Here is a 15,126-nt window from a genome sequence, read left to right on the forward strand (position 1 = left end):
CACCTCCTCAATGGGAGGGAGCCATACAACCTGCCATGTGGAAAGCAGCCAGTTTTGGACAAACGACCAAGAAAACCATAAGCCTGCACACACAAAGGAGACCCTGGCAAGTACCCCACGCGTATCGCCTATCAAGGCTTCGTCAGGGAAAGATCTGCGGTAGTACAGCGAAATAGCTGCGGTAAACCTGCGGACATTCATGTGGATTACCTGCAGAGGTCCCGGCCCTATCTCCATAGTGGAGAGGCGGGGTTTCTGCAGTTAATTCAGCAGAAATAATTGACATGCAATTTACGTGCGGCTGCGAGACATCCGCAGCATGTTCCGCAGCCGCACGTATTCGCAGCATGGACACAGCACTCCCCATGTCCCATAGGATAACATGGGGAGTGTCTGTACTTGCTGAAACCTGCAGATTTATCTGGAAAATCCGCGGATTTTCCGCAGCTAAATCCGCAGGTTTATTCTCCCATGGGCACATAGCCTAAAAGGTTTGTTTTCATATCTTATTACACTTATGAGCGCTATGAAGCAGGAGGGACTATCTGACCTCCACCCTGCTTTCCTCACTTGCTATATCCCGTCTGAGGGATTAACGGCAGGAGCAGCTCTGGGAGCAGAGAGTTATTCCTCATCCACCAGGACCTACGGTTGCCAGGATACCGGGCCTCTGTTGGCTGTGCGACAGTACCTGTGGTAACGCACTTCCGGTCGCTCGCGATCACGTGACTTACCCAGAAGAAGCCTCTCCATGGTGTTCCCCCAAGGTCTCCAGCCAGCACAAGACACCAGCGGCTCCCACGGATCATTCCACTGCCATAACCGGGGTTGTACAGGGTTGCATAACCCAAATAGGTGAGCAGCCCTCGGGCATCCACTATTTTTACCATCAACACCAGGTGTCGCACAGCACATCTATCCCTTTTTCCTCTGTTCATAGTCATTTCAGGAAAGGCAGAGTGAAGAAAAATCCAGATCTGCCATTGTTCGGATAGTAGGAGAGCTGAAGGGTTTGTAATCTGGCACAACTAAACTCACCTGTACTGCTCATCCCTCCCACACTCATGCAGGAGATCAGAGCTGTATCATTACGTGTCACACTGAGAATAATAACCTATTCTGGGGGCGTGCTCTCTTTCTGCTGTATTGCTGCCTGCTTACGATTGGATAACCCATACAGGCAGAGCAAGTGCACACCTCCAGTGAAACCTAAAAGCACCCATTTGGACTTAATAAAAATTAACTCACAAGGTCCCAAATACTTTGATTGCTAATATGTTTGTAACGGAGAGCCAGAACCACCCCCCTTCCCCTCAAGAAAAAAAAACCCACAAAACATTTTTATAACACTCGGCAGCCACTATTGCATCCATTGTCAAGTTCAACAGGAAAATTTTGCTGAGAGGTCCACTTTAGGCTTTTTTTTTTTTTTTTTAATTTGATGATCGTTCTTTTTCACTTGTTTTTGGTAACACATGCAATTTTATTTACAGAAATGTACCTTATGTAAGAAAAGAGGAGCAACTATTGGCTGTAATGTGAAATCCTGTAAGAGAACTTATCACTATCTCTGTCTACTAAAAGCTAATGGCAGGACAAATTCAGATGAGTTTGTGTAAGTGACGTTTTTTTTTTTCAATTCCATGAGCATAATTGCATGAGTATTCTGTCTTTATTCACATCATCAACAAACACTAGTGACCCAGTATCATTTGAAGCCATGCATGCCCGGCCATCACACTGCGTTCACCATCCGTTATAGAGGCTGTGGTGTGCTTTGGATCATAAGCCGTTCCAAGCCTCCTCTATACTTTTTTCTTCCCATCATTCTGGTACATGTTGATTTTAGTTTCATCTTTTCAAAGAATGTTCTTCCAGAACTGGGCTGTCTTAATTTAGATGTTTTTTTTATTATTAACCAGGAACTACACCGTGTGCAGAATTATTAGGCAAGTTGTATTTTAGCGGATTTTTTTTTATTATTGATCAACAACTATGTTCTCAATCAACCCAAAAGACTCATAAATATCAAAGCTTAATATTTTTGGAAGTTGGAGTGGTTTTTTTTTTATATTTGGCTATCTTAGGAGGATATTGGTTTGTGCAGGTAACTATTACTGTGCAGAATTATTAGGCAACTTAGTAAAAAACAAATATTCCCATCTCACTTGTTTATTTTCACTAGGTAAACCAATATAACTGCACAAAATTTAGAAATAAACATTTCTGACATGCAAAAACAAAACCCCAAAAAATTAGTGACCAATATAGCTACCTTTCTTTATGATGACACTCAACAGCCTACCATCCATAGATTCTGTCAGTTGCTTGACCTGTTTACGATCAACATTGCATGCAGCAGCCACCACAGCCTCCCAGACACGGTTCTGAGAGGTGTACTGTTTTCCCTCCCTGTAGATCTCACATTTTATGAGGGACCACAGGTTCACTATGGGGTTCAGATCAGGTGAATAAGGGGGCCATGTCATTATTTTCTCTAGTCACCCTCCACGACAGCAGACAGGAGGTTAACTCTCCACCCTATTAGGGACAGGAAACACAAAGAGGTTAAATAATCCCTCCCCACCTCCCATCTCCAGTGTTGTTTCCTGTCCCTATGGGACATGAGAGGTTCCTGCTGTGCTCTTGTGGCCGGTGTTGAGAGCACAGCCTTAGGTTACTCACCGGGCAGCTGATGTCGGGGCCACGTGTGTCTTCCTCCTCCAGCACTGCTCCTGTCTCCTGCGGACTCTGCACCTGTCTGCCCCTCCTGCGAGGTAAAGCGGAGCAGACCGACTTGCCATGGGCCTCCGCCAGCTCCATGGCGCCTCCTCCTCTCTAACAAGCGGTATCGGTGGCGCGCGGAAGTGAGGTTGACGTCCTTTGCTAACATTGCTTCCTGTCATGCGTTCCACTGTGGAACTGTGGGCTACCTGTGGCTGCCGGCACTTGCTCCTGTGTGGACGCCTGCGCCCCTCCGACCAACAGAGGAGGAGGAGTCCCCACGGCTGGTATAACTCGGACTGAGTAACGGACCCAGGTAAGAGCACTGTGTGCATCCCGTTAGCATGGAGGGAGAACGCTCTACTAGCTCTGCTTCGGTGGAGCCCAGCTCAGCCCCCGGTTCTGTGAGTATCAGTACCTGGGGGTTAGGTCGAGGTGATAGGCTCTCATATATTGCAGACTTCTCCTCTGGGTGCCTGTATTTACTGGCCTCTCTCCCCCTTAGGGAGACAAGACTCCTGCCCCCAAGAAGGAGAAACCATCCATCAAAAGATGCATGATCTGCAATAAAAAGGCTTCCGCCTGAACACTCCAAGAAACTTTGTGAGCCCTGTACTGATCAGGTTGTAAGAGAGGAACAACCCTCCTTTATGGATTAACTTAAGAATATGCGCCGTCAGGAAATTCAGTCCTCCCTGGCGTCCCTTTCTCAACCTCCCCCCCCCCTCCTCCTACTCCTGCACCCTCTGCTCCCTCTGCTCCTAAGAAAAAGAGGGTCTACCCTGTGGGCTCTGAGTCAGATTCTTTGGAAGGTCCCTCTTCGGCCCTGGTAGAGATGTTTGACGAAGATGAGGGCTTATCTTCAGATGCCTTTGAAGCCAGATATATTTTTCTCAATGGAGGCTGTGGATGAACTTTTAGGTGCAGTCAGGGAGACCATGAGGGTTGAAGAAGAGAAAACATCTAGATCAGTACAGGACGAAATGTTCGGGGGCCTTCAGACCCGTAAGAAGTTGGGATTTCCAGTCCACAAGCTAATTAGCTGGTTTTACAGGAATGGGGAAGTCCTGAGAAGCACCTGACCATTACCCGTGAGTTGAAAAATAGATTTCCGCTAGAAGAAGATTCCGCCTGTTGCTGGGAAATACCTAAGGTTGATATTCAAGTTGCCAGAGTGGCAAGGAAGACCACTCTCCCATTTGAAGATTCGTCTTAACCCAAGGATCCCTTGGAACGTAAGATGGAGAGCCTCCTTCGGAAATCCTGGGAGACGTCAGCAGTTCTGCATAAGACAGGGGTAGCCTCCACCTGTGTGGCCCGCTCCTTGTTCAGATGGCAGGGACAGCTGGAGTAACATCTCACCCAAGACACCCCCAAGGAAGATATCTTGCCTTCTTTGCCACTTCTCCAGAAGGCAACCGGTTTTCTAGCTAATGCTTCGGCAGAGTCTGTTCGTGAAGCAGCACGATGTGGGGTTCTTTCTTATGCGGTCAGAAGAGCTCTCTGGCTTAAACTCCGGAGCGGTGATGCAGCCTCCAAGTGAAGCTCTGTTCTCTCCCGTTCTGAGGGGAGCATGTTTTAGGTACAGCCCTAGAAGATATTCTGGAGAAGGCTACCGACAAGAAGAAATTGTTGCCGGAAGATAGACCACATAATCTTTTTGGTCCCACCCAGACTCCATCTACCCATTACAGAGGCAAGGTTAAGACAGGCCGTTAGAGTTACCAGAAAGGAGGTAGAGGAAGGAACATCTTTCAGTCCGAGAGGTCTGAAGATCGGAGACAGCAACAAGACAGGCAATGACGCCATCAGAATCCGAGGTCGGCTGTCCACATTCCTCAGTCAGTGGCGGGAGGTTTCATTAAACCACTGGGTATTAAACCCCATCAGAGAGGGTCTCAAGGTGGAGTTCTCCACTTATCCTCCTCACTGTACTCGGGTCACTTCCTCCAGAGAATAGGGGTAGTATCGGTGGTACCAGAGTCAGAGGCAGGGTTCGGCCATTACTCCCGTCTCTTCCTCGTTACAAAACCCAACGGCACCCATTGGTTAATAATCACCTTCAAACCCTTGAATCGCCATGTCCTCTACCGCCGTTTCAAAATGGAGTCTGTTAGGTCTACTATGCCCCTTGTCGGTCCGGGATTTTTTCTATGGCCACTATAGATCTAAAAGATGCCTATTACCATATCCTGCTTTTTCGCGCCCACAGAAAATATTTTCGGTTCGCAGTTTTCCACAAGGGGCATCTTCGACATTATCAGTTCACCTCCCCCCGTTCGGTCTCTCATCGGCACCTCTGATTTTCACCAAAATAATGGGGGAGGTGGTAGCGTTCCTGAGAGGTCAAAACATTTGTATAATTCCCTACCTCGATGACTTCCTGGTAGTGGCCCCTTCTGCCCAATTTTCTTTTCCAGCATGTGCAGCTCACACTAACACTCTTCCGCACCTTGGGATGGGGTGGTAAACAATCAGAAGTCGGACCTTCTTCCCTCCATGACCAAGGTCTTCCTCGGAGTCATGTTGGACTCTGTAAAACAGCAATCCTTCCTTCGAAGAGACAAGCTGTTAGGGATAAAGGAGAAAATTTCATTTATGCATTGCCAAAGACTCATCAGTCTGAGATTTGCAATGTCAGTTCTGGGATCAATGACATCTTGCATCCCAGCGGTCTCCTGGGCTCAGGCTCACTCACGACGCCTCCAGGCTCATATCTTGGTACGGCGCTCAGAGCTGCGCTCTAATTACTTTCTAGCAGTGTCTTTCATGGCAACAGCAATCAAGACGGCAGATATCTGCTCAGGGATGAATAACACAAAGCTCAGTGTCACTTTTACAGGTTATAACTCTGGAACGCTTCAATGGATCCAGGTGAATCTGACATTGAGGTTTTTTTTGCGACATATTGTACTTCATGATAGTGGTAAATTTAGGCCGATATTTTTTGCGTTCATTTTTGGAAATTTGGCAAAAATGTAGAAAATTGCGCAATTTTCAAAATTTGAAATGTGAATACTATAAATCTGAGCGATCTGTCACACAAAATAGTTACTCAATACCATTTCCCACATGTCCACTTAACACGAGCCCAATTTTCGAAACAATATTTTTTTTGTTAGGAAGTTAGAAGGGCTCAAAGTTCATCAACAATTTCTCATTTTTCCAACAAAATTTACAAAAAAACATTTTTTAGGGACCACATGGAGTGACTTTGAGAGGCCTAGGTGACAGAAAATACCCAAAAGTGACCCCATTGTAAAAACTGCACCCCTCAGACTACTCAAAACCATATCCAGGAAATTTATTACCCCTTTAGGTGTTTCACAGGAATCAAAGCAATGTGGAAGGAAAAAATGAAAATTTACTTTTTTACACAAAAATGTTACTTTAGCCAAAAATTTAGTATTTTTACAAGGGTATCAGGAAAAATTACACCATAAAATTTATTGTACAATTTCTCCTTAGTACATAGATACCTCATATGTGGTGGAAATCAAGTGTTTGGGTGCACAGCAGGGCTCGGAAGGCAAAGAGCCCCATTTGACTTTTGGAGTTAATTTTCCAGTCAAATGGCGCTCCTTCCCTTCCCGAGCCCTGGCGTGCACCTAAACAGTAGTTTATGACCACATATGAGGTATCTGTGTACTCAGGAGAAATTGCCCAACAAATTTTAGGATCCATTTTATCCTGTTGCCCATGTGAAAATGAAAAAAAATTGAGGCTAAAAGAAAATTAGTGGAAAAAAAAAAGTAATTTTTTTTTTATTTTTACGAATCAATTTGTGAAGCACCTGGAGGTTCAAAATGCTCACTATGCATCTATATAAGTTCCTTGGGAGGCCCAGTTTCCAAAATTGGTTCACTTGTGGGGGAGCACCAACATGGTGTCTGCTAACAATTTGAATGGAAAATTAGCTCCAATTATTTACAGACACCATGTGGCGTATGGAGAGTATGTGGTGTAGATCAAGTTGGTGTGTTTGTGTAGTGTACTATACGTCAGGTTGGGGTGTGTGGTGTTTACCACACACACCTCAAAATGAAGTACACTCCACTCCACACCAAAGTAACATACACTACACCACACACACCAACCTGATGTAGTGTATGCCAGGTTGGTATGTGGTGTAGTGTAGGTCAGGTTGATGTGTGTGTGGTGTAGTGTACGTCAGGTTGGTATGTGTGGTGTAGTAAACACCACACACACCAACCTAACATACACGAAGTCAGATTGGTGTGCAGTGTTGTATAGTGTAGTGTACGTCAGGTTGGTGTGTGTCAGGTTGATATTTGTAGTGTAGTATATAACACACACACATACACTACCTGATGTACACTATAACACACACACCAACCTGACGTACACTATACCACACCAACCTGACATAGTGTATTTCAGGTTAGTGTGGTGTAATGTACGTCAGTTTGGTGCGCGTGGCTTAGTGCACTAGCGCTAGGTTGGGGGTTACTCACACTTTACTGTGGGTCTTCCTCCATGGCCTCCGGCTCGTCTCCTCCCGGTCTCCGGACGATTTCTTGTCCTGCGACGTAGAGTCTGTGTCACTGGAGGAGGAAGAGTGGGAGGAATAGAGAACAGTGGGGTCCTCTCCCTCACTATCGGCTTCGGAGGCATATGCCTCCTCAACTGAGTACACCCCTTGTGACTGGGACGAGCGGGACATTTTGTGTGCTGTGTGCATGTGTAAAAAAATTAAAATAAAAATCCCCTAAACTTTTATAGTGTGCGAGTGTTTGGCAAAACTTTCTACTGCAGGAGGGGGCTGTCAGGCGCGGGGAGCTGTCAGGTGTGGGGGGCTGAGGAGATGCTGGAGCCAGCAGCAGCGGGGGGGGGGGGGGGGGGGGGTGATCACTGGGGCAGGGGTAAGATCACTGGGGCAAGGGGATGATCACAGAGCTGGGGAGTCGATCACTGTGGGAGGGGGGTGATCCCAGGGCCGGGGGGGGTGATCACTGGCAGCAGCAGGGCTCCTCACAGTACTCGGCAGGCTGTCAGAAGCACGGCAGTGAGGGATCACAGGGCAGGGGGGAGGGAGCAGAGGTCGGGGTGGGGGGTGGAATCGGACGACGGTGGGGCGGTGGTCGGGGTGGAGGGGTGGAATCGGACGACGGGGTGGAGCGAAGATCGGGGTGGGAGTGCGGGGGTGGAATTGGATGGCAGGGGGAGCGGAGGACAGCAGAAGGGAGAAAATATTACCTGGCAGGCACTGTGATCTGCGGCAGATCCTGGCAGCGCGTTGATAGTGGTGGCAGCACTGGACCTCCCTATTCACCAGCCACGACCAGGATGAAGCTGAAGGGAGAGGGCACCCACTGGTCACACCGCCTCTCCACGTCTGATTGGAGGGATAACATCACATGGACGCTAGCTCCAATCAGATCGGGATGGGGGGGTGACACAGAGGTCTCCCTGCTCCAGCCAATGGCAGATGATATTGCATCATCAGCCATGGTGAAATATTACAATTGTTCTGATCGAATGTGAAAGTGACACTTTCAACAGCCAATCAGAGCGATCTTAACCACGAAGTGGGGGGGGGGGGGGAACCACCCCTCCTGGGCTCAACTACAAATCCTCATGTACCTGCAGCGCTGGTGACATTTTAAGTGAACCTGGTCACCAGCGCTGTAGGAACGGAAACCCGCCATGACTCATACGATGCGTCAAAGGTCGGGAAGGGGTTAAGCCCTATGTGCCATGACCGTATTTTCCACTGCCAAGCGCTGGAAAATAGTGCTTGAGGATCCAGCTCACCGCCACCTGACCGCTGCCCAGACTCAGATGTCGGCCCTGCCCCGGCCGCGATGCAAACAATGAGGAAGATAATGCAGCTGGGTGCAAACTGCTTTCTTTATTCGTGCATGAGAGGATGGTGCACAATAAACGTTATCTCGTTTCTGGCTTAACGCCTTTTAAGGGTGCTTTACACGCTGCAACATTGCTAGCGATCTCGTTAGCGATGTAACACGCAAGATCGCACATACGATTTGCCGAGATCGCACATGTGACCGGCGCTTCAAAGAATGACCTATGTGCGATTTCGGTAAATCTTATCTGCGATCTGGTGTGTCATATGGCTAACGAGATCGCTAGCGATGTCGCAGCTTGTAAAGCACCCTTTAGTTTATGAGTAATGGCGTTAAGCCAGAAACGAGTTAATTCCCCCCTCCAAAGGGTATACAGCTGTCCTCCCAACCCCAAGGGTATACAGCTCTCCTCCCCAAGGGTATACAGCTGCCCTCCTCTCCCCCTCCAAAGGGTATACAGCTGCCCTCCTTCCCCCCCCCTCCAAAGGGTATACAGCTGTCCTCCTCCTCCCCTCCAAAGAGTATACAGCTGTCGTCCTCCTCCCCTCCAAAGGGTATACAGCTGTCGTCCTCCTCCCCTCCAAAGGGTATACAGCTGTCCTCCTCCTCCCCTCCAAAGGGTATACAGCTGTCCTCCTCCTGCCCTCCAAAGGGTATACAGCTATCCCCCCCCCTCCAAAGGCTATACAGCTCTCCCCCTAAGGGTATACAGCCTTACCAACCTGTTTACAGCCTGCTGTATACTGCTGGGGTGTAAGAGTTAATCACTGTGGCACTCCACTGCAACCTCCTCCTCAAGGGTATACAGCTCTCCCCCGTATACAGCTGTCCTTCTCCCTCCAAAGGGTATACAGCTGTCCTTCCCAATGATATACAGCTGTCGCCCCCCCCCCCTCCAAAAGGTATACAGCTGTCCATCCCCCCCCCTCTCCAAAGGGTATACTTCTCCCCCCCCCCCTCCAAAGGGTATACAGCTGTCCCCCCCCCCCTCCAAACGGTATACAGCTTTCCCCCGTATACAGCTGTCCTCCCCTCACTCCAAAGGGTATGCAGCTATCCTTCTCCCCCAAAGGGTATACAGCTGTCCTCCTGCCCCCCAAAGGGTATACAGCTCTCCTCCTAAGGGTATAAGGGTATACAGCCCCACCAATCTGTTTACAGCTTGCTGTATACTGCTGGGGGTGTAAGGGTTAATCATCGTGGTACTCCAATGCAGCTTTAAAGGGAACCTGTCATCAGAAATTTCGCCCAAAAGCTAAAAGATTCCCCCTCTGCAGCTCCTGGGCTGCATTCTAGGAAGGTCCCTGTTATTATTGTGCCCCATGTGAGACCAAAATAAAGCCTTTATAAAGTTCTACCTTTTTGTATGCAGCTTCTGTAAATCTGACACGGGGGCGGGCTCTCTGCCGTCTGTTATTCTGCCTCCTGGTCCTGTATGCCGCCCCCATCGCTCCTTTCCATATCTGATGCACCGCCCACTGCTCCAGCCATCCCCACGCATGCCCAGTGCCAGTCTCACAGGACTGAGCAGTGTGACCGCTGGTGACGTGTGCGCAGGCAAGTGATTATGGACGGGACTGTGACTGTTATCAGCAAGTACCCGCCCATAATCTCGTGAGCGCGCAAACCTCTCCAGCATTCACACTGAGCTCAGTGTAGATGCTAGACTGTATGGGCTGCTTCCAGGGATGACGTCCCTTTGTCATGTGATAGTATTTCGAACATGCCCCTATCACATGACAAAGGGACCTCATCCCTGGAAGCAGCCCATACAGTCTAGCATCTACACTGAGCTCAGTGTGAATGCTGGAGAGGTTTGCGCGCTCACGAGATTATGGGCGGGTACTTGCTGATAACAGTCACAGTCCCGTCCATAATCACTTGCCTGCGCACACGTCACCAGCGGTCACACTGCTCAGTCCTGTGAGACTGGCACTGGGCATGCGTGGGGATGGCTGGAGCAGTGGGCGGTGCATCAGATATGGAAAGGAGCGATGGGGGCGGCATACAGGACCAGGAGGCAGAATAACGGACGGCAGAGAGCCCGCCCCCGTGTCAGATTTACAGAAGCTGCATACAAAAAGGTAGAACTTTATAAAGGCTTTATTTTGGTCTCACATGGGGCACAATAATAACAGGGACCTTCCTAGAATGCAGCCCAGGAGCTGCAGAGGGGGAATCTTTTAGCTTTTGGGCGAAATTTCTGATGACAGGTTCCCTTTAAATATTGGGTTTCCAGGCGGGATGGCGGTGAAAGGGTTAATCACTGTGGCACGCTGGCGGTGTAAGGGTTAATCACTGTGGCATCTCACTGCAACCTTGAATTTTGGCGGGTTTCCCGGCAGGTGAACGGCAGGCGGCGGGTGCGCGTAGCTCGTCAACGGGAACGCAGCCAGGAAAAGGCGGGCGGATCCACAGAATAGGAGGTGTGGCAGGAGGAGGCGGCGCATACGCAGTACGCGTTGCTAGGCGCGACTTTCGATCATTTAGCCGCTAGTTTTAATTTTACATTGTTCCGATCCTGATGACATCACATCCTGTTTTAGCCTTGCGTTTTTTTATGTTAAAAATCTCAAGGGAAAAAAAACACAGCGTGTACACAGCACTTCAGAAATCCCATAGACTTTGCTGGCTTCAGAAGAGGCATGCAGTTTTTGGAGCAGATTTTGAAACAAAAGCGTAAAAAAAGTGTCAAAAATCGCAGCGTGCGCACATGGCCTTTAAAAAGATTTTTTTTATTTCTATATAAACTTATTTAGGGTATTGTGTCTCATAGCTCTTTGAATCACTGAAATCAATGTTAAACACAAGTGATAATTAGTTTGTCAGGTGAGCCAATTCAAGGAAAACTACTTAACCCCTTGACGACCTAGGATGTAACGTTGTGTTGTGAATGTCAGTTGTGCTTTTGCTGCTGTGAGGCTCCCTCTTGTGGCCAGGAATTGTTTGGTCAGAGACCAGGTGTGTTGAGCAATGGGCATTTCCATTGCTAACTCTCTGCTTATTTAAACCCTGGTCTAATAGCAGGCTATGCCGGATGTCAGTTGTTCTTTGTACACCAGCCTGCTCCAGACCACATCTACCCCAGATAAGTGCTTGGCTCTTTATTTGTTGTTTGGTTCTTTTGCTCTTATCTGAGTTTGTCTTTTGCTGTGGTTGTTCTCAGTTTATTTGCATGCAGGGATCTTCCCTCTCAGTTGCTTAGCAGGGAAGCTCCCTGCAGCTATGTTTGGAGTATTGCTCCGATTAGTCCATGTGTTTGTTGCTTCTTGAATTTGTAATGATGCCTGTTTTCTGTTCATTGGTATGACGAGCGCCTGGTATAGGACGGAGTTTAGATCTAGAGATCTGAGGGCTTTTTGTACTATCAGGTTTTTGGATTTTTGCAGGGTTTTTCTCTGGCCACCATCAGTCCCTTTCCTATCCTGTCCTATTTAGTCAGTAGGGCCTCACCTTTTGCTAATCTTATCATCTGTCTGTGTATTGTGTTTTCCTATATCACCGTAGTCTTTGAATGGGGGGGGCTTGCTATTCTTTATCTAATTTCTGAGGCAGAGAGTTATTCATCTTTCCTTCCTTTAGGATAGCTAGTTCTCTGGCTGGGTTCGCCGTGCACAGGATGTTAGTTCACCCCTCGGCTACTTCTAGTGTTGATGGTTAGTAAGGGGATGGCGGCCAGATTAGTTGCCAATGCTCTTGTCACCTTTTACCAATCATTTATGGTTGTCTTCCATGGTTCCGGATCATAACAACGTTGTATCCTAAATCACAAAGGGGTGGGTCACCGCTAGCTGCTGCGGTGAGCCAGCGGCGATCTCTGCACATGTCTGCTGATTTGAACAGCAGACGTGCAGCTATCAGGTGGTGGTGGATCTGTAATCCACCCATGCCTGTTAACTCCTTAAATTGCACTGTGAAGATGTGACAGCGCAATTTAAATCGCCGAAGTGGAGAACGCACCTTTTCTATGCCACAATCGGAGGTCCCATGACTCGATCACGGTGAACCGATAGTTGCCATGTTAGCGACTGGTCATGTGATGACTCCTGTCGCTGTCATTACATATACTGCGTGCAGACTTAATAGGCAAATGAGTATTTTGATCACATGATACTTCTTATACATGTTGTCCTACTCCAAGCTGTATAGGCTTGAGAGCCAACTACCAATTAAGTAAATAAAGTGATATGCATCTCTGTAATGAGGAGGGGTGTGGTGTAATGACATCAACACCCTATATAAAGGGTGCATACTTATTAGGCAACTTCCTTTCCTTTGGCAAAATGGGTCAGAAGAGAGATTTGACAGGCTCTGAAAAGTCCAAAAATGTGAGATGTCTTGCAGAGAGATGCAGCATTCTTGAAATTGCCAAACTTTTGAAGCGTGATCACCGAACAATCAAGTGTTTAATGGCAAATAACCAACAGGGTCGCAAGAAGCGTGTTGGGCAAAAAAGTGCGCAAAATTGAATTGAGGAAAATCAAGCGTGAAGGTGCCATTTGCCACCAGTTTGCCCATATTTCAGAGCTGCAACGTTACTGAAGTATCAAAAAGCACAGGGTGTGCCATACTCGGAGACATGGCCAAGGTAAGGAAGGCTGAAAAACCACCACATTTGAACAAGAAACATAAAATCAAACGTCAAGACTGGGCTAAGAAATATCTTAAGATTGATTTTTCAAAGGTTTTATGGACTGATGAAATGAGTGACTTTTCATGGGCCAGATGGATGGGCCAGAGGCTTGATCAGTAAAGGGCAGAGAGCTCCACTCTGACTCCGACGCCAGCAAGGTGGAGTTGGGGTACTGGTAAGGGCTGGTATCATCAAAGATGAACTTGTGGGACCTTTTTGGGTTGAGGATGGAGTGAAGCTCAACTCCCAGACCTACTGCCAGTTTCTGGAAGACCACCTCTTCAAGCAGTGGTGCAGGAAGAAGTCGGTATCGTTCAAGAAAAAACATGATTTTCATGTAAGACAATGCTCCATCACATGCATCCAACTACTCCACAGCGTGGCTGGCCAGTAAAGGTCTAAAAGATGAAAAAATAATGACATGGCGCCCTTGTTCACCTGATCTGAACCCTATAGAGAACCTGTGGTCCCTCATAAAATGTGAGATCTACAGGGAGGGAAAACAGTACACCTCTTAGAACAGTGTCTGGGAGGCTGTGGTGGCTGCTGCACACAATGTTGATCGTAAACAGATCACGTAACTGACAGGATCTATGAATGGTAGGCTGTTGAGTGTCATCATAAAGAAAGGTGGCTATATTGGTCACTATTTTTAAAGGGAACCTGTCATCAGAAATTTAGCTATAAAGCTAAAAGTTCCCCCCTCTGCAGCTCCTGGTCTGCATTCTAGGAAGCTTCCTATAGTTTTTGTGGCACCTTTTATACCAAAATAAACACTTTGTAAACTTGTACCTTTTCTTATGCAAATTTCTTAAATCTTCCATGGGGGCGGGCTGTCTGGGGTCTGTTGCTGTTCCTCCTGCAGATTTACGCTGCCCCCGAACGCTGAATTTCAAAGCTCAGGGCGCCGCCCCTGGGTGCCCGTGGTCCCGCGCATGCGCTGTTCCACTGTAGCGGTGCCGTGCACTGTGTGCACGTGTGACCGCTGGTGACGCTTTGCGCGGGCACGAGGTTATGGGCGGCGCTGTGAGTGTCATCAGTAAGTGCCGCCCATAACCTCGTGACCGCACTTTCCCCTATTATTCCAGCGTTATGCGCAAGCGCTCGCTGGCCTGATGACCGGACGTTACCTCCTTCCCATCCTGCTCAGCAGCAAGAAATGAATGGGAAGGAAGTGCCGTCCGGTCATCAGGCCAGCGAGCGCTTGCGCATAACGCTGGAGTAATAGGGGAAAGTGCGGTCACGAGGTTATGGGCGGCACTTACTGATGACACTCACAGCGCCGCCCATAACCTCGTGCCCGCGCAAAGCGTCACCAGCGGTCACACGTGCACACAGTGCACGGCACCGCTACAGTGGAACAGCGCATGCGCGGGACCACGGGCACCCAGGGGCGGCGTCCTGAGCTTTGAAATTCAGCATTCGGGGGCGGCGTAAATCTGCAGGAGGAACAGCAACGGACCCCAGACAGCCCGCCCCCATGGAAGATTTAAGAAATTTGCATAAGAAAAGGCACAAGTTTACAAAGTGTTTATTTTGGTATAAAAGGTGCCACAAAAACTATAGGAAGCTTCCTAGAATGCAGCCCAGGAGCTGCAGAGGGGGGAACTTTTAGCTTTATAGCTAAATTTCTGATGACAGGTTCCCTTTAAGGGGGTTTTGTTTTTGCATGTCAGAAATGTTTATTTCTAAATTTTGTGCAGTTGTAATATTTTCACCAGGTAAACCAATATAAGTGAGATGGGAATATATTTGATTTTTATTAAGTTGCCTAATAAGTCTGCACAGTAATAGATACCTGCATAAACAGACATACTGCTAAGATAGCCAAATCTAAAAAATAAAACCCACTCCAACTTCCAAAAATATTAAGCTTTGATATTTGAGTCTTTTGAGTTGATAGAGAACATAGTTGTTGATAATAAAAAAAATCCGCTAAAA

General features: G+C 47.9%; 1 protein-coding gene across 1 annotated transcript in view; it reads left to right on the forward strand.

The window, feature by feature from the left end:
* Positions 1–15,126, forward strand: part of LOC142292138 (uncharacterized) — a 67,688-nt gene that overhangs the window by 28,062 nt on the left and 24,500 nt on the right. Inside the window, exon 3 of the mRNA XM_075337284.1 lies at positions 1,494–1,615. Coding sequence (XP_075193399.1) covers positions 1,494–1,615 — 122 coding nt within the window. The remainder of the gene's footprint in view (positions 1–1,493; positions 1,616–15,126) is intronic.

Source organism: Anomaloglossus baeobatrachus, chromosome 2 (genome assembly GCF_048569485.1).
Source record: "Anomaloglossus baeobatrachus isolate aAnoBae1 chromosome 2, aAnoBae1.hap1, whole genome shotgun sequence".
In the NCBI taxonomy this organism is placed as follows: domain Eukaryota; kingdom Metazoa; phylum Chordata; class Amphibia; order Anura; family Aromobatidae; genus Anomaloglossus; species Anomaloglossus baeobatrachus.